Source organism: Bison bison, unplaced genomic scaffold (assembly GCF_000754665.1).
Source record: "Bison bison bison isolate TAMUID 2011002044 unplaced genomic scaffold, Bison_UMD1.0 scf7180017864105, whole genome shotgun sequence".
Classification (NCBI taxonomy): Eukaryota; Metazoa; Chordata; class Mammalia; order Artiodactyla; family Bovidae; genus Bison; species Bison bison.
Window position 1 is genome coordinate 12,990,623 of NW_011494677.1, and position 20,808 is coordinate 13,011,430.

At 38.6% G+C, this 20,808-nt stretch overlaps 1 protein-coding gene across 3 annotated transcripts in view; it reads left to right on the top strand.

Moving 5' to 3' along the window:
* The window catches only part of TUSC3 (tumor suppressor candidate 3), a 213,558-nt gene that overhangs the window by 121,324 nt on the left and 71,426 nt on the right, over nucleotides 1-20,808 (top strand). For 2 of the 3 annotated variants that reach the window (XM_010838842.1, XM_010838841.1), the window contains exon 6: nucleotides 6,604-6,693. The exons of the other annotated variant lie outside the window; for it this stretch is intronic. In XM_010838842.1, the coding sequence (XP_010837144.1) occupies nucleotides 6,604-6,693 (90 nt within the window). The remainder of the gene's footprint in view (nucleotides 1-6,603; nucleotides 6,694-20,808) is intronic. 3 annotated transcript variants of the gene reach the window in all.

The window sequence follows — 20,808 nt, forward strand, 5'->3', positions numbered from 1 at the left end:
TGAAAATGAAGGTTTGTTTTTATCTCGTTTAAGAACCCAGATCTCCTTCCACCCCCGCATTCTATGCATGGCCTCTTGGAGTCTGTTCTCTGTTACTTGAACCATTTCTACTCTTTTCTGAGACTAACACCCCCGCTTGGGTACTGGGTCTCCTTCCTGCTCTGCTATTCAGTGACCGTGCACCGACAGTCTGCCCTCTTTTTCTGTCATCCTTATTTTTTCTTTTATTACTGAACCTTTCTCCTTAGCAAGGCACACAGCTCCTTATTCATCCTGAAGGGACATATTGCTGTTTTCCCTTCCAGAAACTGTCCTGTTTACCTGATCCCTTTTATAGCAAAACTCTTTGAAACAATTGTCTACGTTGTTTCCTTCTTTTCTCATAAGGCTTTTGTCTCACTCACTGTTCCATTGAAAATGCTCTAGTCTAGGGCACAGATATTTTCCAGGGACATAAATTCAGATATTAGTTCTGGGTTTAGTTCACATCACTGGTCTTGCGTCAGTATCTACACACCTTTTCTCTTCGTCCACAACCACTTTCTTGTGTTCCAGGGGGCCACACTTCTCTCACTGCTACTTCTTAATCATCTTTGCTCATTCATTTGTTATCTCCTTTCACTTCCTACTTTGGAGGGTCTTCTGGATCTTGCTCATCCTGTCTATCTATATTTACTTAATTGGTGTCCAGCTTTAAAGACGGTCTATTGTGTGTATGTTAAGTCGCTTCAGTTGTGTCTGACTCTTTGTGACCCCATGGACTGTAGCCCACCAGGCTCTCTGTCCATGGGATTTTCCAGCTAGGTAAGAAAAATGGAGTGGGTTGCCGTGCTCTCCTTCAGGAAATACTGTCTATTATTGAGTCCTGAATTTTATCTTGGGGCCAGATCTCCCTGTAAACTCCAGACTGATAAATCCAACTTGTTCATGTTGCATCTCTACCTGGAAGCCTACCAGGTGTCTCAAAACAGACTCCTAACCTCAGTCCCCAAACCTAATTGTCCCACACCTTTGATTTCTCAGCTAACAGCAACTTTATTTTTTCCGTTGTTCAAGTCAAAAACCTCAGTCTTTTCTCACCACTTCTTTCCTCCTATACCCCACATCTAATCTCAGAAAATCCTCTTGGTTCTTGCTGCAAAATACATCTAGATTCCAACAACTTCTCACCATACTTACCACCTTTAAGGTCTAATTATTTCACAGTCCACTTCTTGCAATAGCATTTGAACTGTATCCCAGCCTCCACCTTTACACACCATATGGTTAATTTTCCAACCCAGGGGCTCTGGATCTGGCCTTGCACTACTCACCAACCTTATCCGTTTCTCCTCTCCTCAGCAACTGTCCTTCAGTCCTCTTGGCTTCTTTACTGTCTCTTAATACGCCGGATATTCTCCTTCAACACAACCTGGCTCACTGGCTCTTCCCTCTTTTCCCAAGTATTTTCCTGGCTTGTAGACATCTTCAGATGTCTGCTGAGAGCTCCACTGTCTTGGAGAGGCCCCTGCTGACCACTCATAAGTACTGCAATCCTTCTCTCATGACTTCTTTTCTCCTTCCCTACTGTTCTTCAGTTTTCATTGTCTCTAATTATTTTGAATTTCCCTAGAAGCTTAAATCGGAGAAGGCAATGATACCCCACTCCAGTACTCTCGCCTGGAAAATTCCATGGACGGAGGAGCCTGGTGGGCTACAGTTCATGGGGTTGCTAAGAGTCAGAAATGACTGAGCGACTTCACTTTCACTTTTCACTTTCATGCATTGGAGAAGGAAATGGCAACCCACTCCAGTGTTCTTGCCTGGAGAATCCCAGGGACCGGGGAGCCTGGTGGGCTTCCGTCTGTGGGGTCGCACAGAGTTGGACACGACTGAAGCGACTTAGCAGCAGCAGCAGCAGTAGCTTAAGTGGTAAAGAATCTGCCTGCAATGCAGGAGACTTGGGTTTAGTCCCTTGGTCAAGGAAAACTCCCCCGGAGAAGGGAATGGCTACCCACTCCAGTATTCTTGCCTGGAGAATCCCATCAACAGAGGAGCCTGGCGGGCTACAGTCCGTGGGGTCGGAAATAGTCAGATAAGACTGAGCAACTAACACTTTCATCATATAATTTAATTACTTAAAATTTTTTTTTTTTTTTTTACTATTTTCTCCCTATAGAATGCAAGCTCCATGAAGATAGTGTCTCCCTTGTATTTTTGTTCTTTGTTTTATTCTCAGCTTCTTAAACAGACCTAGGGATCAAAGCCAGGTGTTCTGCATTGCAGGCATATTCTTTACCATCTGAGCCACCAGGGATGCCCTCTTGAATATATAGTTAGTTCTTGGTATATAAATGTTGAATGAGTGAAGGAGGAATGCCTACTTATTTTTTATGACTCAGGGCACATGTCACTTACTGAGGATCTTCATCTAAGGGTAGGGATTATTTCTACCTTATTCATTGCTATATTCCTACTGTCCAGTGAATAATTGTCAAATGAGTAAATTAGGCTGGAAAGGCTTCATAGAAAACCATATATAGACCTAAATATAAAGAGGTTGGCTCCGTAGGAATCTTAGGCAGGTGTGGCATTAACAAGATGTAGCTGTAGCCACTGCCTACACCATGGATGGACCTGTCATCATCATACTAATCGAAAACAGAAATATACGGTATCACTTACATGCAGGATCTTTAAAAAAGTGACACAAATGAACTTATGTTTGAAACAGTCACCAGGGAGAAGGGCTTGTGGGGAGGGACAGACTGGCAATTGAGAATTGACATGTACACACTGCTGCATTTAACATAAATTACCAACAAAGACCTATTGTTAAAAAAATAATTAAAAAAGCTCAACTCCGAATCTGGGTAACCTTGTTCCTTTTTACCCTCACAAGCTTCTTCCTTATTCTTTATCTCATTGGGTGGCACTACTGACTGTACATTGTTCTTCAGATCAGCAACTCAGAGGTTAATTTTTTACTATTTTCTATCACGTCAATCAATCAATGAAGTCTGTTGATTCCATCTCTTAAATATTTCCGTTTATCTAAATTGCTCAATTCTGTCATTACTATGGAATTGTTCCCTTGATACCACTGTTCTCCATGGTATCCATGGAGATACCAACGGAACATTTCATGTAGAAATGGGCATGATAAAGGACAGAAATGGCAAGGACCTAACAGAAGCAGAAGAGGTTAGGAATATGTGGCAAGAATACACAAAAGACCTGTATAAAAGTGGTCATAATGACCTGGATAACTGCAATGCTATGGTCACAAACCTAGAGCCAGACATCCTGGGGTGTGAAGTCAAGTGGGTCTTTGGAAGAATCACTATGAATAAAGCTAGTGGAGGTGATGGTAGAATTCCAGCTGAGCTATTTCAGATCCTAAAAGATGATGGTGTTAAATTGCTGCACTCAATATGCCAGCAAATTTGGAAAACTCATCAGTGGCCACAGGACTGGAAAAGGTTAGTTTTCATTCCAATCCCAAAGAAAGGCAATGGCAAAGAATGTTCAAACAACCACACAATTGCACTCATCTCACATGCTAGCAAATTAATGCTCAAAATCCTTCATGCTAGACTTCAGCATTATGTGAACTGAGAACTTACAGATGTACCAGCTGGCTTTAGAAAAGGCAGAGGAACCAGACATCATATTGCTAGCATTTGTTTGATCATAGAGAAAGCAAGGGAATTCCAGGGAAATATCTACTTCTGCTTCATTGACTACACTAAAGCTTTTGTGTGGATCACAACAAACTGTGGAAAATTCTTAAAGAGATGGGGATACCAAACCCCCTGACCTGTCTCCTGAGAAGCCTGTATACAGACAAGAAGCAATAATTAGAACTGGATATGGATCAACGGACTGGTTCCAAATTGGGAAAGGATTACGTCAAGGCTGTATGTATATTGTCACTTTGCATATTTAACTTATATGCACAGTACATCACACAAAATGCCAGTCATTACAGTGCTTAAGTAATGACTTAAGCTGGAATCAAGATGGCAGGAGAAATATCAATAACAGATATACAGATGATATCACTAATGGCAGAAAGCAAAGAGGACCAAAGAGTCTCTTGATGCAGGTGAAAGAGGAGAGTGAAAAAGCTTCCTTAAAATTCAACATTCATAAGACAAAGATCATGGTGTCTGGTCCCATAACTTCATGACAAATAGATGAATGAAAAGTGGACAGACTTTGGATGAAAAGGACAGTGACAGACTTTATTTTCTATGCTCTAAAATCACTGTGAATGGTGAGTGCAGCCATGAAATTAAAAGACACTTGCTTCTTAGAAGAAAAGTCCCAACAAACCTAGTTCAGTTCAATTCAGTTCAGTTGCTCAGTTGTGTCTGACTCTTTGCGACCCCATGAACCGAGCACGCCAGGCCTCCCTGTCCATCATCAACTCCCGGAGTCCACCCAAACCCATTGAGTCGGTGATGCCATCCAGCCATCTCATCCTCTGTTGTCCCCTTCTCCTCCTGCCCTTAATCTTTCCCAGCATCAGGGTCTTTTCCAATGAGTCAGACCTAGACAGTGTACTAAAAAGCAGATTCACCACTTCATCAACAAAGGTCCATATAATCAAAGCTATGGTTTTCCCAGTAGTCAGTATGGATATGAGAGTTGGACCATAAGGAAAGCTGATTGCCAAAGAATTGATGCTTCTTAACTGTGATGCTGGAAAACATCCCTTGGCCAGCAAGGAGATTAAACCAGTCAATCCTAGGAAATCAACCCTGAGTATTGATTGGAAGGACTGATGCTGAAGCTCCAATACTTTGGCCACCTTATGGAAAGAACTGACTCATTGGAAAAGACCCTGATGCTGGGAAAGATTGAAGGCAAGAGGAGAAGGGAATGACAGAGGATGACATGACAATGGACTTGAATTTGAGTTAACTCTGGGAGATAGTAAAAGACAGGGAAACATGCTGTGTTACAGTTCATGGGGTCGCAAAAAGTTGGACAGGACTTAGCGACTGAACAAGGCATGGAATTGGCCACTGTAGTCTCACAAACAGTTTTGTGTATCAGCCTCCAAACTGATGTCTGTGCCTCAAGTTACACTTTCCCCAGTCTGTTCTCCACAGTGTGGCTAGTACCCTCCTTCTAAAATACAGACTTGATCATGTATTTTTCAACCACAGTTAGGAATATCAATTGAAGCAGTAAAAGAGAAGGAATATAGATGGGTAAAAGTAAAACCAGAAATATATATAATTTTAGTGCTGATTTAGTGACTACAAGGGTTTGATCCTCAAAAAATTCAGAACTCGAATTTTAGAGTGTCTACTAAAAACAAAAATGTCATTTGCTTATACTTTAAATATGTTTATTCACTAGGTACATCTTTCCCTGGATTTTAAAATATACTCTGCCTTTCACACTACTATATTATAATCTACAGGATATTCGACTTTCATATATTCTTTAAATCACTGATATGATCTTCTGTAAACAAGAGATATAATTTATTTTTCTCATAACAATTTCCCACTTTTTATGATGTTTTAGATGGTACATCATTCTCTATGTCACTCTGGGCCTAGTATTCTAGTGCACCTTCAAAGTTTAAAGTGCAAGTATTCTGTAAAATCTTGGCTTTCAGAAATATCTCAATCTAGGCAAAGTCTGGAGGTCAAATCTGGCTTTTAAGAAGTTTGTGTTAAATTCAGAAGTATTATCAAGAAAATAGGGAAAGGATTCATATTAATCTTTATAATCTTGCTATATCATTTTCATTTTCTTCTGAAATGCAGTGGTTGCCAGGAAGTTATAAAACAGAATCTGGATTTATTTTCTGGGTTTAAAAACTCTCCATAATTTCCCCCATCCTGCTGTTTCCCTTTTGTATCCTCTTACCTGCTTTAGAAATTGTGCAGATCTAACATGTTTAGATCCCTAGTCACATTGCTTAGTCTGACCTTGAATCTTTGTTGATACATCTCAGCTACTTGCCAGAGGCAGGCAGCTCAAAAACAGTGAGCTGGGCAAGTTCTGAGACATTCAGAAGCGTTTTAACCTGAAGACACACTTTAGTCTAAAGATGCCCAAGTTTATAAATTTAAGCATAGATGATTTAAACAAAACATGCTTTCATTTGAGTTATAGAGATTGACTGACGTCCAGTTTATACTCTCTCCTCTACCCTCTCCGTAATGCCTCAGATTTTTAAGATTAGTTTTCCAAATACAGCCTTTCTTGCTGAATCTAGCAGTTATGTGGTTTCTATGAATTATTCCTGGCTCTATCTAAAAGCATCATGTTTGATCTATGCTTTTAACTATGCTTTACCTCTGGTTAGGACATATGAGATTATCAGTCACCATGCCAGATGCTTTACATATGTTACCCAATTTGGTTATTAATATATGTCTTAAGCATAGTTGGTATCACCATTTTATAGATACCAAATCTGCCAGCAGAAGAATAAGTTACTTACCAAAGGTCCCATAATTAGTAAATGAAAATGCTTTTAACAGATGAGCTGATATACATGGTATTTGAAAGTAGTTTCATGACCATTTTTTAAAGATTGCAGTGTTCCCCCATTTCTTAGTTTGCATGGTATAACACTGTACCCTGTCTTTTCAGTGTATAGTCTTTGCTATGACTTCTGGCCAGATGTGGAATCACATCCGTGGACCACCATATGCTCATAAAAACCCACACAATGGACAAGTGGTAAGTGCATGTTCTAAGCATCAATATTATGAACTTGAATCCTGTTTACACGGCAGTCAGAAATTTAATATTTAGTAAGAAAGAGTTTATTTGTAAATCTAAATATATGTTCCATTTTCTCATTCCTCCACTATGTACATACACACATGCACGTGTATGTATATATATATATATATATGTGTGCATATTATTTTATGGTGAGGACTGCTTCAGCATAGGTTAAAAAAATTCAGTGTACCTCCCATACCAAATATACACACATAAAGGATTTTTTCAACTTTGTAGACTGCTATGGCAATACTATGTAATGTCCAAAGAGGAAATAGAAACAGTTTTAATGAGCATCCCAGCATTGGTAAATTTAATTTAGTTCAGAAGAGATTAAATGGTAAATTTAATTTAGTTCAGAAGATCATTAAAAACTCAGGAAAACATTGTATTAGAATGCCAGGAACAGTCTGCCACAAAATTCAAAGTGAAATTGGCGTGCAGTTCTGTCAGTAGCAGAGCTGACTTTAGTAACTGCTACTGTCCTATTGCCTTCCCTTTCCACCAAAAATGGCCAGTGGCACATGTTACCATAGATCAGCTTTACAAAATACCATCTCTGAGGCTTAGTATTAGAGGTTACTGAAGATTATTAGCTGTTTTAAAATGTGCCTCTTTTCTCTAGCTTTTTATACAGATTTTTGAGGGAAGAATATAATGATACCCCTTATGTACTCATCACCAAGGTTAATTGCCGCTTCATAACCCGTCGTGTTCCATCTATTCTCCTGCCCAGTACTCTTTACCTGCTGTAGGATTCTTTCGAAATAACTTACCAATATAATTTCATTTACACATAAATATTTCAATAGGTATTTATAAAAAATAAGATTATCTTTAAAAATCTAATGATAGCACCACACAATCACACATAAAATGGTAATAAAGTCTTAATTTCTGAAATTCGGTTCTGAATGGAATACAGTTATTCTGTGGCAAATAATCTTATGATTTCTCTATAAAGGTATAATGTAAGCTTGTGAGGTTTATTCTTCATTGCTTACAGTACTTCACATATCTTTAATATTAAAGAAAGCTAACAAATTATTCGTTTCTTCTTCCTAAATTGATTGTGACTTTCTTTGAACTTCTTTGTGGAACTGTAATTTAGGGATATAATTCATTTTATTTATTGTATTCTCCCTGGTGACTCAATTAGGTTTTAAGGGCTGGTTGCAAATAAGCAGAGTTGCAGTCACTGATACTACATATTATAAGAACCAGTTTGGTCTCATATTGTCGTCACCATTTTCAGATATATTCTATAGGTGTCTAGGATATAGAGTCAAAGTTAGACTCTAAACCAGATATGCTTTTTGTTAGATGTACTATGTATTTTCGAAATCTGTCACTACTTAGAGAAGTAATTTGAGTATCTCAACTCTTCAGAATTAGATTTTACAGAAAAAATAATGGAAGTAATTATCAAGCAATAAATTGTCCCCTTTTCTTCAAGTCTTCCTGACTGTCCTTTTTGAGAATGTGGTTGTTTTCTCTGCCCTCCCCTAAATTATCCATACTCACTGTCACCCTTTCCTCTTTAAATTTTTTCTCCTTTATCACTTAAAACATGCTATATGATTTATTTATTTTGTGTTACATTTGTTTGTCTTTTGCCAGGACCCCAGTAGAATATAAGCACTTCACAAAATGATTTTTTTATATCTGTTTTAGTCCCTGATATATTCCTATTTCATAGAGAAGGGCCTGACACAAAGATTTGATCACTATGGTGTCAGTGATACTTAAAAGTATAAATTTAGGAAATCTTATATTTTTATTCCTGTCTCTTAATATTCTTCTAAAATAATATTCCTTAGGTAAAAATAAATAAGCACTGCTTTTTGTTATTGTTTATTATTGGCTAATATATCTGAAAAATAACCTCCTCATGAAATGTTTTAGCTTGTGTAGGGAAAGAAAATACAATTTTCCCTCTACTGTTCTGACTCCCTCTTTGGCTGAGGTCCCTGTAATAAAAGAGAATAACAAGAGAAAACCAAATCTGTTAACGTGTATACCTCATGTATACATGGAAGATACTCAGGATAAAAAAAAAAAGACCACCACTCAGAAGTGGCTTAGACCTCAGGCTTAAGTACAAGCTTTGGTTAAAGACAGAAAGAAAAGTACTCTGGGAAAGTCAGTTATGTGGAGGTGACCAGGAAAAAGAAAGATTAAGTTTACTATGCAGATAGAATTTAGTAGGTACTTTGCAGTTGATAAGGAGCTAAAGTTGTCTCCAGGAGTTAGCCTTTGTCCTTCCTGGTAGAGAAAGAAGAAGGGACACCTTTGTAAATTTAGGTCCTGTTTTTAGGGAGCTGGGAGAAGACAGAGAACTTTTCTTGTATCTGCTTTATCTCATCTCTGCTTTATCTCAGTGCCTTCAGCTTAAAATAAATTCTTAGGCCAAAGTGGCATATTAGAGTGTCATATGCTGTCATCCTTCATTCTCACTGTCATCTTCTTACCATTTCAACCTTTACTTTGATAAATCATGAAACTCTAATCCCTTTACATGTAGTTTATTGGAGTAAGCTCCAAAAGCTCCAAGTGCTGGAGAGCTTTCCCTCAGCACTAACAGTGACATCAGCATGGATGCCATCTATTGCTAACTAAACATATGCTGGGCACTAGACTTCACAAATGAGTACTTTAGGCATTAGATGCACATTGCTGAAGCACATTGATTATAGTTAAAATATCAATATATGCGGACCTAAGTTAACTCCAGTCAAGTGGGAAATCCTCAGTAGCTCTCCATTAATACTCCCATTGTAATCTTCATTTGCATCCTGAGACTCTGCTGCTTTGCAAAGAAAGAAACTCCATGTTAGTGTATTTGTACTGTCCCTTGTCCCCTATATATGTGCTGCTTTTGGTTCTTCCATTCCCACCCGGAATTTCTATCAAAACATGCTCATCGTCAAACACCACCTAATTTGCCCATCCCTCTGAAATGCTTTATTTAATTACATTAGAAATTCTTTTTTCCTTTACCTACTTATAAACATGTAGTTATCCCATTTATGTATCTTACTTACATTAGTCAAATTCTTACCATTGAGTTTCTTTTAAGTTGTTTTTCATCTTTACACTTACATACACCTGGTCCTCAATAAATGTTTTCTTAAAAGATTATAAAGACACTAGGAGATGTTTTCTTAAACTGGATTATCTTAATTCTTTCAATTTATTTTTTCTCACTAGTCAGAAGAGTAATAGGATCAACATGTCCCTGTTAATTTAGCATAAACCAGTTAGTAACCTTAACATGGTAGGAACATTTATTTAAGGTTCAGATTAGATTGGAAAGAAATCTTCTCTATTGATTTAGACAATTTTTTATCCTGTTCCACATTGTTGTATTACTGTTTTGTAGGTAGACAATGGCATGGCCAGTAGGTAGAGGTCCTGTGATGGCCCAGAGGAACACTTTACCTTCGTATGTTAATGAAAAATACATACATTGAAAGTGCATATAACTTTTAATGTGTATATTTTAGCTTTTCAGGACCTTATCTTTTCAGCACCGTATCAGAAGTTACAGAAATGATGAGACTTATACCTATAACCAAGATATTCAAAAAGATGAATTTCATCCCAAACTCTCCACCCTCTTCTGTTTTAAAAAATATATTTTTTCTTATATTTGAATAAAGTATTAGGATTGAAGGGAAAAAAATCATGAAAGTCTTGGAAATATAGGAGGCTTCTTGGTACAAAATCAGTGCTTAAATGTGCTCTTGGCCAGAGATGTGGATCCAGTTTTAGACTGATGTGAGATGTTAATTACTAATCAGTGCAGACAAAGGCAGGTTAAAGGGGCAGGTTAAAGTTGTCCCTTGGTATATAGCTCTCTACTTGTTTTAAATTTTAACATATTTTAGAAAAACATCCCTTCCTGTATTCTTGTATGCTTAATGTCAACGTATACTGAAACAGAAAACTGTGGTTTAAGTTTTATTTTAATGAATTGATCTGCATAATAATGTGTTTTCCTGTTACTGAACAAAATAGAAGATTAACTTTGCTTTATAACATCAAGCGGTTACTGGCAAAGAATTATACTTTAAACAATGTTTGTCCATTAGAATAATAATAGTGAATAGGTTTTTTTTTTTAATAACACTTCAGTTCAGTCCCTCAGTCCTGTCCCACTCTTTGCGACCCCATGAATCACAGCACTCCAGGCCTCCCTGTCCGTCACCGACTCCCGGAGTTCACTCAAACTCACATCCATCGAGTCGGTGATGCCATCCAGCCATCTCATCCTCTGTCGTCCCCTTCTCCTCCTGCCCCCAATCCCTCCCAGCATCAGAGTCTTTTCCAATGAGGCAGCTCTTCACATGAGGTGGCCAAAGTACTGGAGTTTCAGCTTTAGCATCATTCCTTCCAAAGAAATCCCAGGGCTGATCTCCTTCAGAATGGACTGGTTGGATCTCCTTGCAGTCCAAGGGACTCTCAAGAGTCTTCTTCAACACCACAGTTCAAATGCATCAATTCTTCTGCGCTCAGCTTTCTTCATAGTCCAACTCTCACATCCATACATGACCACTGGGAAAACCATAGCCTTGACTAGACAGACCTTTGTTGGCAAAGTAATGTCTCTGCTTTTCAATATGCTATCTAGGTTGGTCATAACTTTCCTTCCAAGGAGTAAGCATCTTTTAATTTCATGGCTGCAATCACCATCTGCAGTGATTTTGGAGCCCCCCAAAAATAAAGTCTGACACTATTTCCAATGTTTCCCCATCTATTTCCCACAAAGTGGTGGGACTGGATGCCATGATCTTCGTTTCCTGAATGTTGAGCTTTAAGCCAACTTTTTCACTCTCTTCTTTCACTTTCATCAAGAGACTTTTGGGTTCCTCTTCACTTTCTGCCCTAAGGGTGATGTCATCTGCATATCTGAGGTTATTGATATTTCTCCGGACAATCTTGATTCCAGCTTGTGCTTCTTCCTGTCCAGCGTTTCTCATGATGTACTCTGCATATAAGTTAAATAAGCAGGGTGACAATATACAGCCTTGACGTACTCCTTTTCCTATTTGGAACCAGTCTGTTGTTCCATGTTCAGTTCTAACTGTTGCTTCCTGACATGCATATAGGTTTCTCAAGAGGCAGGTCAGGTGGTCTGGTATTCCATCTCTTTCAGAATTTTCCACAGTTTATTATGATAGATGTGCTTAAATTTCAAGATACAACTTGAAAATTAGCACTCTCCTTCTTTGGTAATTTCTTCATATTTTAACCTATATTTCTGAAAAGAAATTACCATGTAGTTTTTTTGCATTTTTGAGAATAACTATAATTAGGCTATTTATTTCTTTCAGTGGTATGGAATAAAATGACAGAATGAGTATCTTATGAATATTTATATAGGAATTTTGTAATTTGACATTAATTCTTGATGACCAGTGCACATTTAGTGGAGTAAGGTATATGAAACAGTATTTTTATTGTTTTTCATACTTGTAACATAATTGAATAACCATTTATATTTTAAAGATTTATTTTTAGGCAGGTACTACACATAAATAACAACTAATTGAATTCTAATTTTTGTTCATTTTTCCTGAATTAGTTTTTAAAATGTTTTGCTTCAACTATTTGTCTTAGATGGTTTGAGAAACTGTATTAAATTGTTTATAAAGAATTATTTCAATGTTAAAGTGAATTAACTTTGTTAATACTTTAAAATTATATTCAGAATGTCTCTATGGTTTCTAGAAATAGGGGATTTTTTTCCCCCTTTTTCTGAAGTTGGTTTCTAAATAGAATTCTGAATGATGGTGAGTTCTTTCATGCTGGACTTTTAAAATATGCTGTTTTTCCTGTGGGAGTTTTTAATGGGTTTTGGCTTTTTATGTCTAGTTTGATACCTTTTAGGCATAATGCTGTGAGATCAGAGAGAAGATATTTTACAAATGAGGAAAAATAATAGTCTAAGTAGTAGAAGCCAGAATTAAAATGGTGGATCTCATAATGTGATTGAGAGTCATTCAGAGACTTAAGCTGATAATATTTTAAATACTTTTTAAATATTTTAAATATTTTTATATTTAAAACTGTAAATATTTTAAAATACATATTTATAAAGTTTAGACATAAATATTATTAATAGTAATGGGTTAGTATTTGGTCCTTGATGCTAAAATCTATTTTAAATTTTTGACAGAAATTCCAGGAAGTCTTAGGGCCTGAGCAGTCTATGAATTCAAATTGGTACCTACTATTTTCTTTTTTTTTTTTTTAATTTTATTTCATTTTTAAACTTTACATAATTGTATGAGATTGACTAATTAAATAAGGGTGAAATGTCATGAAAGCTCCATAACCTTGACAAACATAATGCTTTTAAATAAAATGACCTGGTGGCTCAGAGGTTAAAGGGTCTGCCTACAACGCGGGAGACATGGGTCGGGAAGATCCCTGGGTCCAGAAGATCCCCTGGAGAAGGAAGTGGCAACCCACTCCAGTATTCTTGCCTGGAGAATCCCATGGACAGAGGAGTCTGGTGGGCTACAGGCCACAGGGTCGCAAAGAGTTGGACATGAATGAACGAGCGACTTAATGCCTAATAATACCCTAGAGGTTTAAAGATACTGTTTTTCTCTATTATCTGATTCCTCTCATTATTCTTTGAAATATGAATTTTGACTTTTTCTTTCAGCTTTTGCTTTTGAAGTTTCTGATCTTAAAATTATTAATAAGTTCTCATTATGAAAATCTAGAGTATTATTTAAAAAATAGGTATCAATAAATGCTACCTCTTTGTAGTTTTCATGTCAAAGAGAGAGAAAGCACATATTTAAGCAAACTGTCTTCTTATAGGTAATAGATTAAAGAGAATGCTGTTGAAACAAACTGTAAAGTTATGAGAAATAGGAGATGCAAAACATTCAATGCCAGGCTTGTCATTCATACTATAAACAGAAAAATTGAAAGGCCACTGAGAACTGAATGGCCTGTTCTTTCATCAATAAAATACCATATAAATACCATACAAAACCTACACACATACACACAGTTTAACACAGAGAATGGGTCTATGTACATTCCTGAGACCACCTTACCTGTCTCTTGTGAAACCTGTATGCAGGTCAAGAAGCAATAGTTAGATCCAGACATGAAACAATGGACTGGATCAAAACTGTTAAAGGAGTACGTCAAGGTTGTATATTGTCACCCTGCTTATTTAACTTATATACAGAGTACATCATGCGAAATGCCCTGCTGGATGAAGCACAAGCTGGAATCAAGATTGCCAGGAGAAATATCAGTAACCTCAGATATGTAGATGACACCACCCTTATCAGAGATACCAAAAGAACATTTCATGTAAAGATGGGCTCGATAAAGGACAGAAATGGTATGGACCTAACAGAAGCAGAAGATATTAAGAAGAGGTGGTAAGAATATACAGAAGAACTGTACAAAAAAGATCTTCACGACCCAGATAATCACGATGGTGTGATCACTGACCTAGAGCCAGACATCCTGGAATGTGAAGACAAGTGGGCCTTAGAAAGCATCACTACGAACAAAGCTAGTGGAGGTGATAGAATTCCGGTTGAGCTGTTCCAAATCCTGAAAGATGATGCTGTGAAAGTGCTGCAGTCAGTATGCTAGCAAATTTGGAAAAGTCAGCAGTGGCCACAGGACTGGAAGAGGTCAGTTTTCATTCCAATCCCAAAGAAAGGCAATCCCAAAGAATGCTCAAACTGCCGCACAATTGCACTCATCTCACACGCTAGTAAAGTAATGCTCAAATTCTCCAAGCTAGGCGTCAGCAATATGTGAACCATGAACTTCCTGATGTTCAAGCTGGTTTTAGAAGGCAGAGGAACCAGAGATCAAATTGCCAACATTCACTGGATCATGGAAAAAGCAAGAGAGTTCCAGAAAAGCATCTATTTCTGCTTTATTGACTATGCCAAAGCCTTTGACTGTGTGGATCACAATAAACTGTGGAAAATTCTGAAAGAGATGGGAATACCAGACCACCTGATCTGTCTCTTGAGAAACCTGTATGCAGGTCAGGAAGCAACAGTTAGAACTGAACATGGAACAACAGACTGGTTCCAAATAGGAAAAGGAGTACGTCAAGGATGTATATTTGTCACCCTGTTTATTTAACTTCCATGCAGAGTACATCATGAGAAACGCTGGACAGGAAGAAGCACAAGCTGGAATCAAGATTGCTGGGAGAAATATCAATAACCTCAGATATGCAGATGACACCACCCTTAGGGCAGAAAGTGAAGAGGAACTCAAAAGCCTCTTGATGAAAGTGAAAGTGGAGAGTGAAAAAGTTGGCTTAAAGCTCAACATTCAGAAAACGAAGATCATGGCATCCGGTCCCACCACTTCATGGGAAATAGTGTCAGACTTTATTTTTCTGGGCTCCAAAATCACTACAGATGGTGACTGCAGCCATGAAATTAAAAGACGCTTACTCCTTGGAAGGAAAGTTATGACCAACGTAGATAGCATATTCAAAAGCAGAGACATTACTTTGCCAACAAAGGTTCGTCTAGTCAGGGCTATGGTTTTTCCAGTGGTCATGTATGGATGTGAGAGTTGAACTGTGAAGAAGGCTGAACGCCGAAGAATTGATGCTTTTGAACTGTGGTGTTGAAGAAGACTCTTGAGAGTCCCTTGGACTGCAAGGAGATCCAACCAGTCCATTCTGAAGGAGATCAGCCCTGGGATTTCTTTGGAAGGAATGATGCTAAAGCTGAAACTCCAGTACTTTGGCCACCTCATGCGAAGAATTGACTCATTAGAAAAGACTCTGATGCTGGGAGGGATTGGGGGCAGGAGGAGAAGGGGACGACAGAGGATGAGATGGCTGGATGACATCACTGACTCAATGGACATGAGTCTGAGTGAACTCCGGGAGTTGGTGATGGACAGGGAGGCCTGGCGTGCTGTGATTCATGGGGTCACAAAGAGTTGGACACGACTGAGTGACTGATCTGATCTGATCTATGGCAGCAAGTGGAGATAAATAGCCTCTTGATGAAGGTTAAAGAGGAGAATGAAAAATGAGGCTTTAAAACTCAGCATTCAAAAACAAAGATAATGGCATCTGGTCCCATCACTTCATCACACATAGATAGGGAAATAGCGGAAACAGGGACAGAGTTTTATTTTCTTCAGCTCCAAAATCTCTGTCGGTGACTGCAGCCATGAAATTAAAAGATTCCTGCTCCTTGGCAGAAAACACTATGACAAACCTAGGCAGTATATTAAAAAATAGAGACATTACTTCACCCACAAAGTTTGGTATAGTTAAGGGTATGGTTTTTCCAGTAGTCATGTATGGATGTGAGAGCTGGACAATAAAAAAGGCTGAGCGCCAAAGAATTGATGCTTTTGAACTGTGGTGCTAAAGAAGACTTTTGAGAGTCCCTTGGACACCAAGGAGATCAAACCAGTCAGTCCTAAAGGAAATCAACCCTGAATATTCACTGGAAGGACTGATGCTGAAGCTGAAACTCCAATACTTTGGCCACCTGATGCGAAGACCCAGCTCTTTGGAAAAGACTGTGATGCTGGGAAAGATTGAAGGCAGGAGGAGAAGGGGAGAACAGTGGATGAGATAGTTGGATAGTATCACCAATTCAATGGACATGAGTTTGAGCAAACTCTGGGAGATTGTGAAGACAGGGAAGCCTGGCATGCTGCAGTTCGTGGGGTCTCAAAGAGTCAGACACGATTGAGCAACTGAACAACAGCGTTCCTGAGATGATACCATAAAGATGACAGTGAAACAGAAGTAAAGAGGGAGTTTCAGGGTTAATATGAAGGCCTGATACATATCTGCCTTCTTTCTTGTTAAATACTGATAGAGATTCATCAAAATGCAAAGCTAGAAGCAGAATTACAAAGTAAAGCTAACTAAGCCCAAATCATCCCAAAGCACAGGAGGTTGTTAACTATTATTATTCACATAATATTAACATCTGAATTTATTGAAATGGACATTGGCATATAGTTTCTTTGTGCTTCTGAACTTCCTCAGAGTTGTCTTTTAAGTTTCCATCAGTATGCTTACATCTATTTTACTTCACATGTCCTATGTCTCATCTTACCAGAGGTCTGTTGTTCTTCCTCATGCTATCAGGATTGTATAGAGCTATTAGTGGGATGGGTGATAGTCGCTCAGTCGTGTCTGACTCTTTGCGACCCCGTGGACTGTAGCCCACCAGGCTCCTCTCTCCATGGATTCTCCAGGCAAGAATAGTGGAGTAGGTTGCCATTTCCTTCTCCAGGAGATCTTCCCAACCCAGGTCTCCGGCCCAAACACAGGTCTGTGGCATTGCAGGCAGATTCTTTACCACCTGAGTCACTATGGAAGCCTGGGAAAGACAAGCTAAATGTAACAGATTCCATTGTTGGTCCCAAACATGAAAAACAATGGTTCTTTCTGTAAAACCGCATTAAGTAATGTTTCAGAAGGATTGCTTCATGCCTATTGTTACTTCTTTCACTTCCACAAAGTTATAAAGTATTTTTTGTTTGTTTTTAATAACTTTGGAACCCTATAACGTTAGATGAATGTTACCAGGACTTCAACTTTTCCTCATTTGTAAAATTTCAAGGTAGGTTTAAATGGTTTCTGTTCCGACGCCACATTAAACTCTACTGCCCTTATAGCTGTCTGGTGAAATAGTCGGGGATGTTTGGGCTGTGGAACTATGCATCATACCACAGGGGATGAATTCCCACCCCCACCCCCTGCCTCGGGACCCTTGGTAGTTTCTGGATTCTTTGGTTGTCGCAAGGTGGGGGCACGTGCTCTCTACTGGCACCTAGTGTTCAAGGCCGAGCATGGCGCGCAGCCTCCCGCAATGCAGTGCCAATGGCTCACAGGGAGGAAGCACCTGGCCCGAAGGTCAGCGTTGAGAAGCCCTGTTTCAGAGCTGTGAGAACCCTAAATATAATTTTGTCCTTATTTTGCATCCCAGAAAACCATCCCATATAGCATTTATACCTAAAATATGACTTTCTTTAAAAAATTATTTTTTTAGAAATCGAAGTAACCCTTGAGTGCATAGGATCACACTGACCCAATGTTTGGGATGGCTGTGTATGTTGAATTCCTTCACTAAGTATGACTTATATGTCAGTGTTTAGGCTACAGTTGTTTCCTTTAATCTGTCTTAGTAAATAAACATGGTTTAACCTTGGACATTTTGTATATGCTTAAAAAGAGGTGCTTACATAAAAATGACTCTCAGGCCCACAGAGTCATTTTTATGTCTTTGTCCTGAAGTGTCCAGCGAAGAGAAACAGAAGGAAAGGAAACAGGGTTGGTTTCTTCCCAAGTTCTGCCTCTTACCAGCTGTGTCCTTGGGGGGGAAGTTACTTGGTGACTCTTTTCTTATATAAAATGAGTCTAATAGTGCTCTTCTTACCTTGTATTTGTGAGATAAAATATGACAGTAGATGTATAAGTACTTCTCAAAGTTGAAAACACTCCAGTCTTAGTTTGGATTCCTCCCAAAACAGACCCCAAGACAACAACTGAGTTGAAAGTAGTTCATAGGGAGGTGAAGGAAACGCGGGCGGGGGGTGGGAAATTGAGTTCAGGAGGGAACGGCGGTCAAAAAAAGATGCTTTATCCCAGCAGTGAGCGTTGTGGGTCCTGAAGCCTAATACTGCTTGGGGGTCTCTGGGAGCCAGTGCAGAACACACCCAGTGATTTTCCTGTCCAAGTGGTGAGGGGACCTAAGCTCTATACCTGCTTTTATCAGTCACTCGTTGAGTGCTGTTTCCTGGAGAAGGCATTACTTGCCCGCCCTGATGGACCTCAGGTATTAAAGCCCCCCAGACACAGAAATGCAGGTGCTGCTGGGGGGAGTCAGGCTGGGTTGCCAGGTGGTGCCCTTGTAGATGGCTTTTACCACTGCTTCCAATAATGTGCTAAGTTTATTCTTTGTTAGTAGATTCCAAAGCAGAGGAGAAAATCATGAAGAGGCCTAGTTTTCAACTGGTGTTTTTAATATACCATTCTTTGAAAAAAAAAGAACGACAAATAATAACAATGTCTCACCAATTATAGATAACTTTTAAAATCAATGTAGTGTTTGTCTTGTAGACAGTCCTCTAGGGAAAAGTGTAAAAATATATTCACACTTACAAATATCTATCAGAAATGGTTTTAGCCTATTATTTGTTCCCTTATAGAAGATTGGTTACTGATGCTGTTAAGGGGGCCTGTGTTTTGCATTGTATTGTCCGGAAAGGGACAGCATTGCAGTCTTCTTGGCCATCTACCCACACTGCTCATTTGCCCTGGGATCAGCATATATATACTCCTTGGGAAACACTGGGCAGAGTGGTGCAGAGTTCATGGCCATCAACAGAATCAACATATAATGGGCCTGTGTCAGCTCTGAACTTCTGATTTAGCTTTAATAGTCCCGTTTTTTGACTGAACTGAGATAATTGGATCAGACAAGCTTAAAAGACCGAGGCATATGCTGTTGGGTCTGCATTTAGCTATCAGCTTAGCAAATATGTACTTGTAAGGCTGGTGACCGTTGCCATTTTCATATATTAATTGTAAAATAAAACATGTCTACAGGATCTAAAAATGTTATCAGAGTTTCACTGCATTGAACTGAAGTGTAAATGAATACAAAGAATGGAAAGAAAATTAATAGTGCAGGCAGTGTGGTACTGTGCTGATTTGCCAGTTTGTTTTGTCTGTCATTATTAAGTTGCTATATAGTGGCCAAGTCAAGTACTAATGGTCTACATAACAGCATGAAAGTCATCACAAAAACAGCCATTACTGTGTAGCTAAAGGGAATCTACATAACTGTATGGTTACATGGAACATTAATACAATTGCTGCTAAAACAACAACAACAAAAAAACAATAATCTCAAATGACATACATTCAGCAAAATAAAGCTTGTGCCTAGATGATAACTCCTACCATAAACAAATGTACTGGTCTCTTATTTTTAGGATTTGGCTTTTAGCTGCTGCCTGAGGAATGCTATGGATTTACCATATATACTGCCAATATTTCACTGTATTAGACTTCAGTTATGAATGAAACCAAGAGCTGTGTTCTACATGCATGTGCAAAAGCATTTTGTTGCAAAAATGCATGCTATCATTAATGATAATGTAGCACCTTTTCTGTGTCTCGGGTAGTCTTAGTAGTCTCATACTTTCTCCAGTGCTGCACACACACTCTCATGCCTTAGAAATTCTGCATATGCCACCTCTTTGAGGAACATATGTTTAGTCCTAAATTGAAAAATATATAGGCTTATTTAAACTAACACAGTTAATCTGATCTAGGATATTCAGTAGTTTTATTCCCATCTCTATACCACCAGCAAAGAGAATGTCAACATGTAATGACAAATTTTAAACAAAAATATCAGAAAGATAATATAAAGGTATGCAGAAAACTTACAGTACAGTTTGGAATTGCAATTCTGCCTTTTCATGTATGTACTCCTTTATTTTCCCATCCAATAACTGTTTGTTGAAGGCCCATTAAGTGGCAGGTACTGTATTTGCCCTTGCAGTACAGCTGCATCACAGGACTGACAGACCAGTGGAGAGATGCAGCGTGAGTCTGGTTCACCCCATGTCTCCGTCAGTAAAGCTTTGCATTGTATTAGAAACTGAATTGTTTTAAATTGTTGCCTCAGTTCCCTGGTTGCTGTGACCTTGCATCTTTTTTCTTGACAAGCTTTGCCTTTTTATTTCTTTTGGTTTTTAACATTTTTTTGTGTCTAGTTGGCCATTGGTAAAGGTCCTTGCCTTTGTCTTTAGCATCTGTTGCTTCTCTCTGCTGTGTCTATACCTGGCTTTGACTTTCATCATCAAGTATGCATTCTTGATACTAAATTCACTGATCTAACCACCTTCTGAAGCCAATCCAAACTGTTCCTTTACTTTCTTTTAATTGTTGGTGCTAACAATCCTGACAATTAATTAAGAAGGGCCATGTGAGTGATTTGTGGAGAAGGAAATGGCAGCCCACTCCAGTATTCTTGCCTGGAGAATCCCATGGACAGAGGAGCC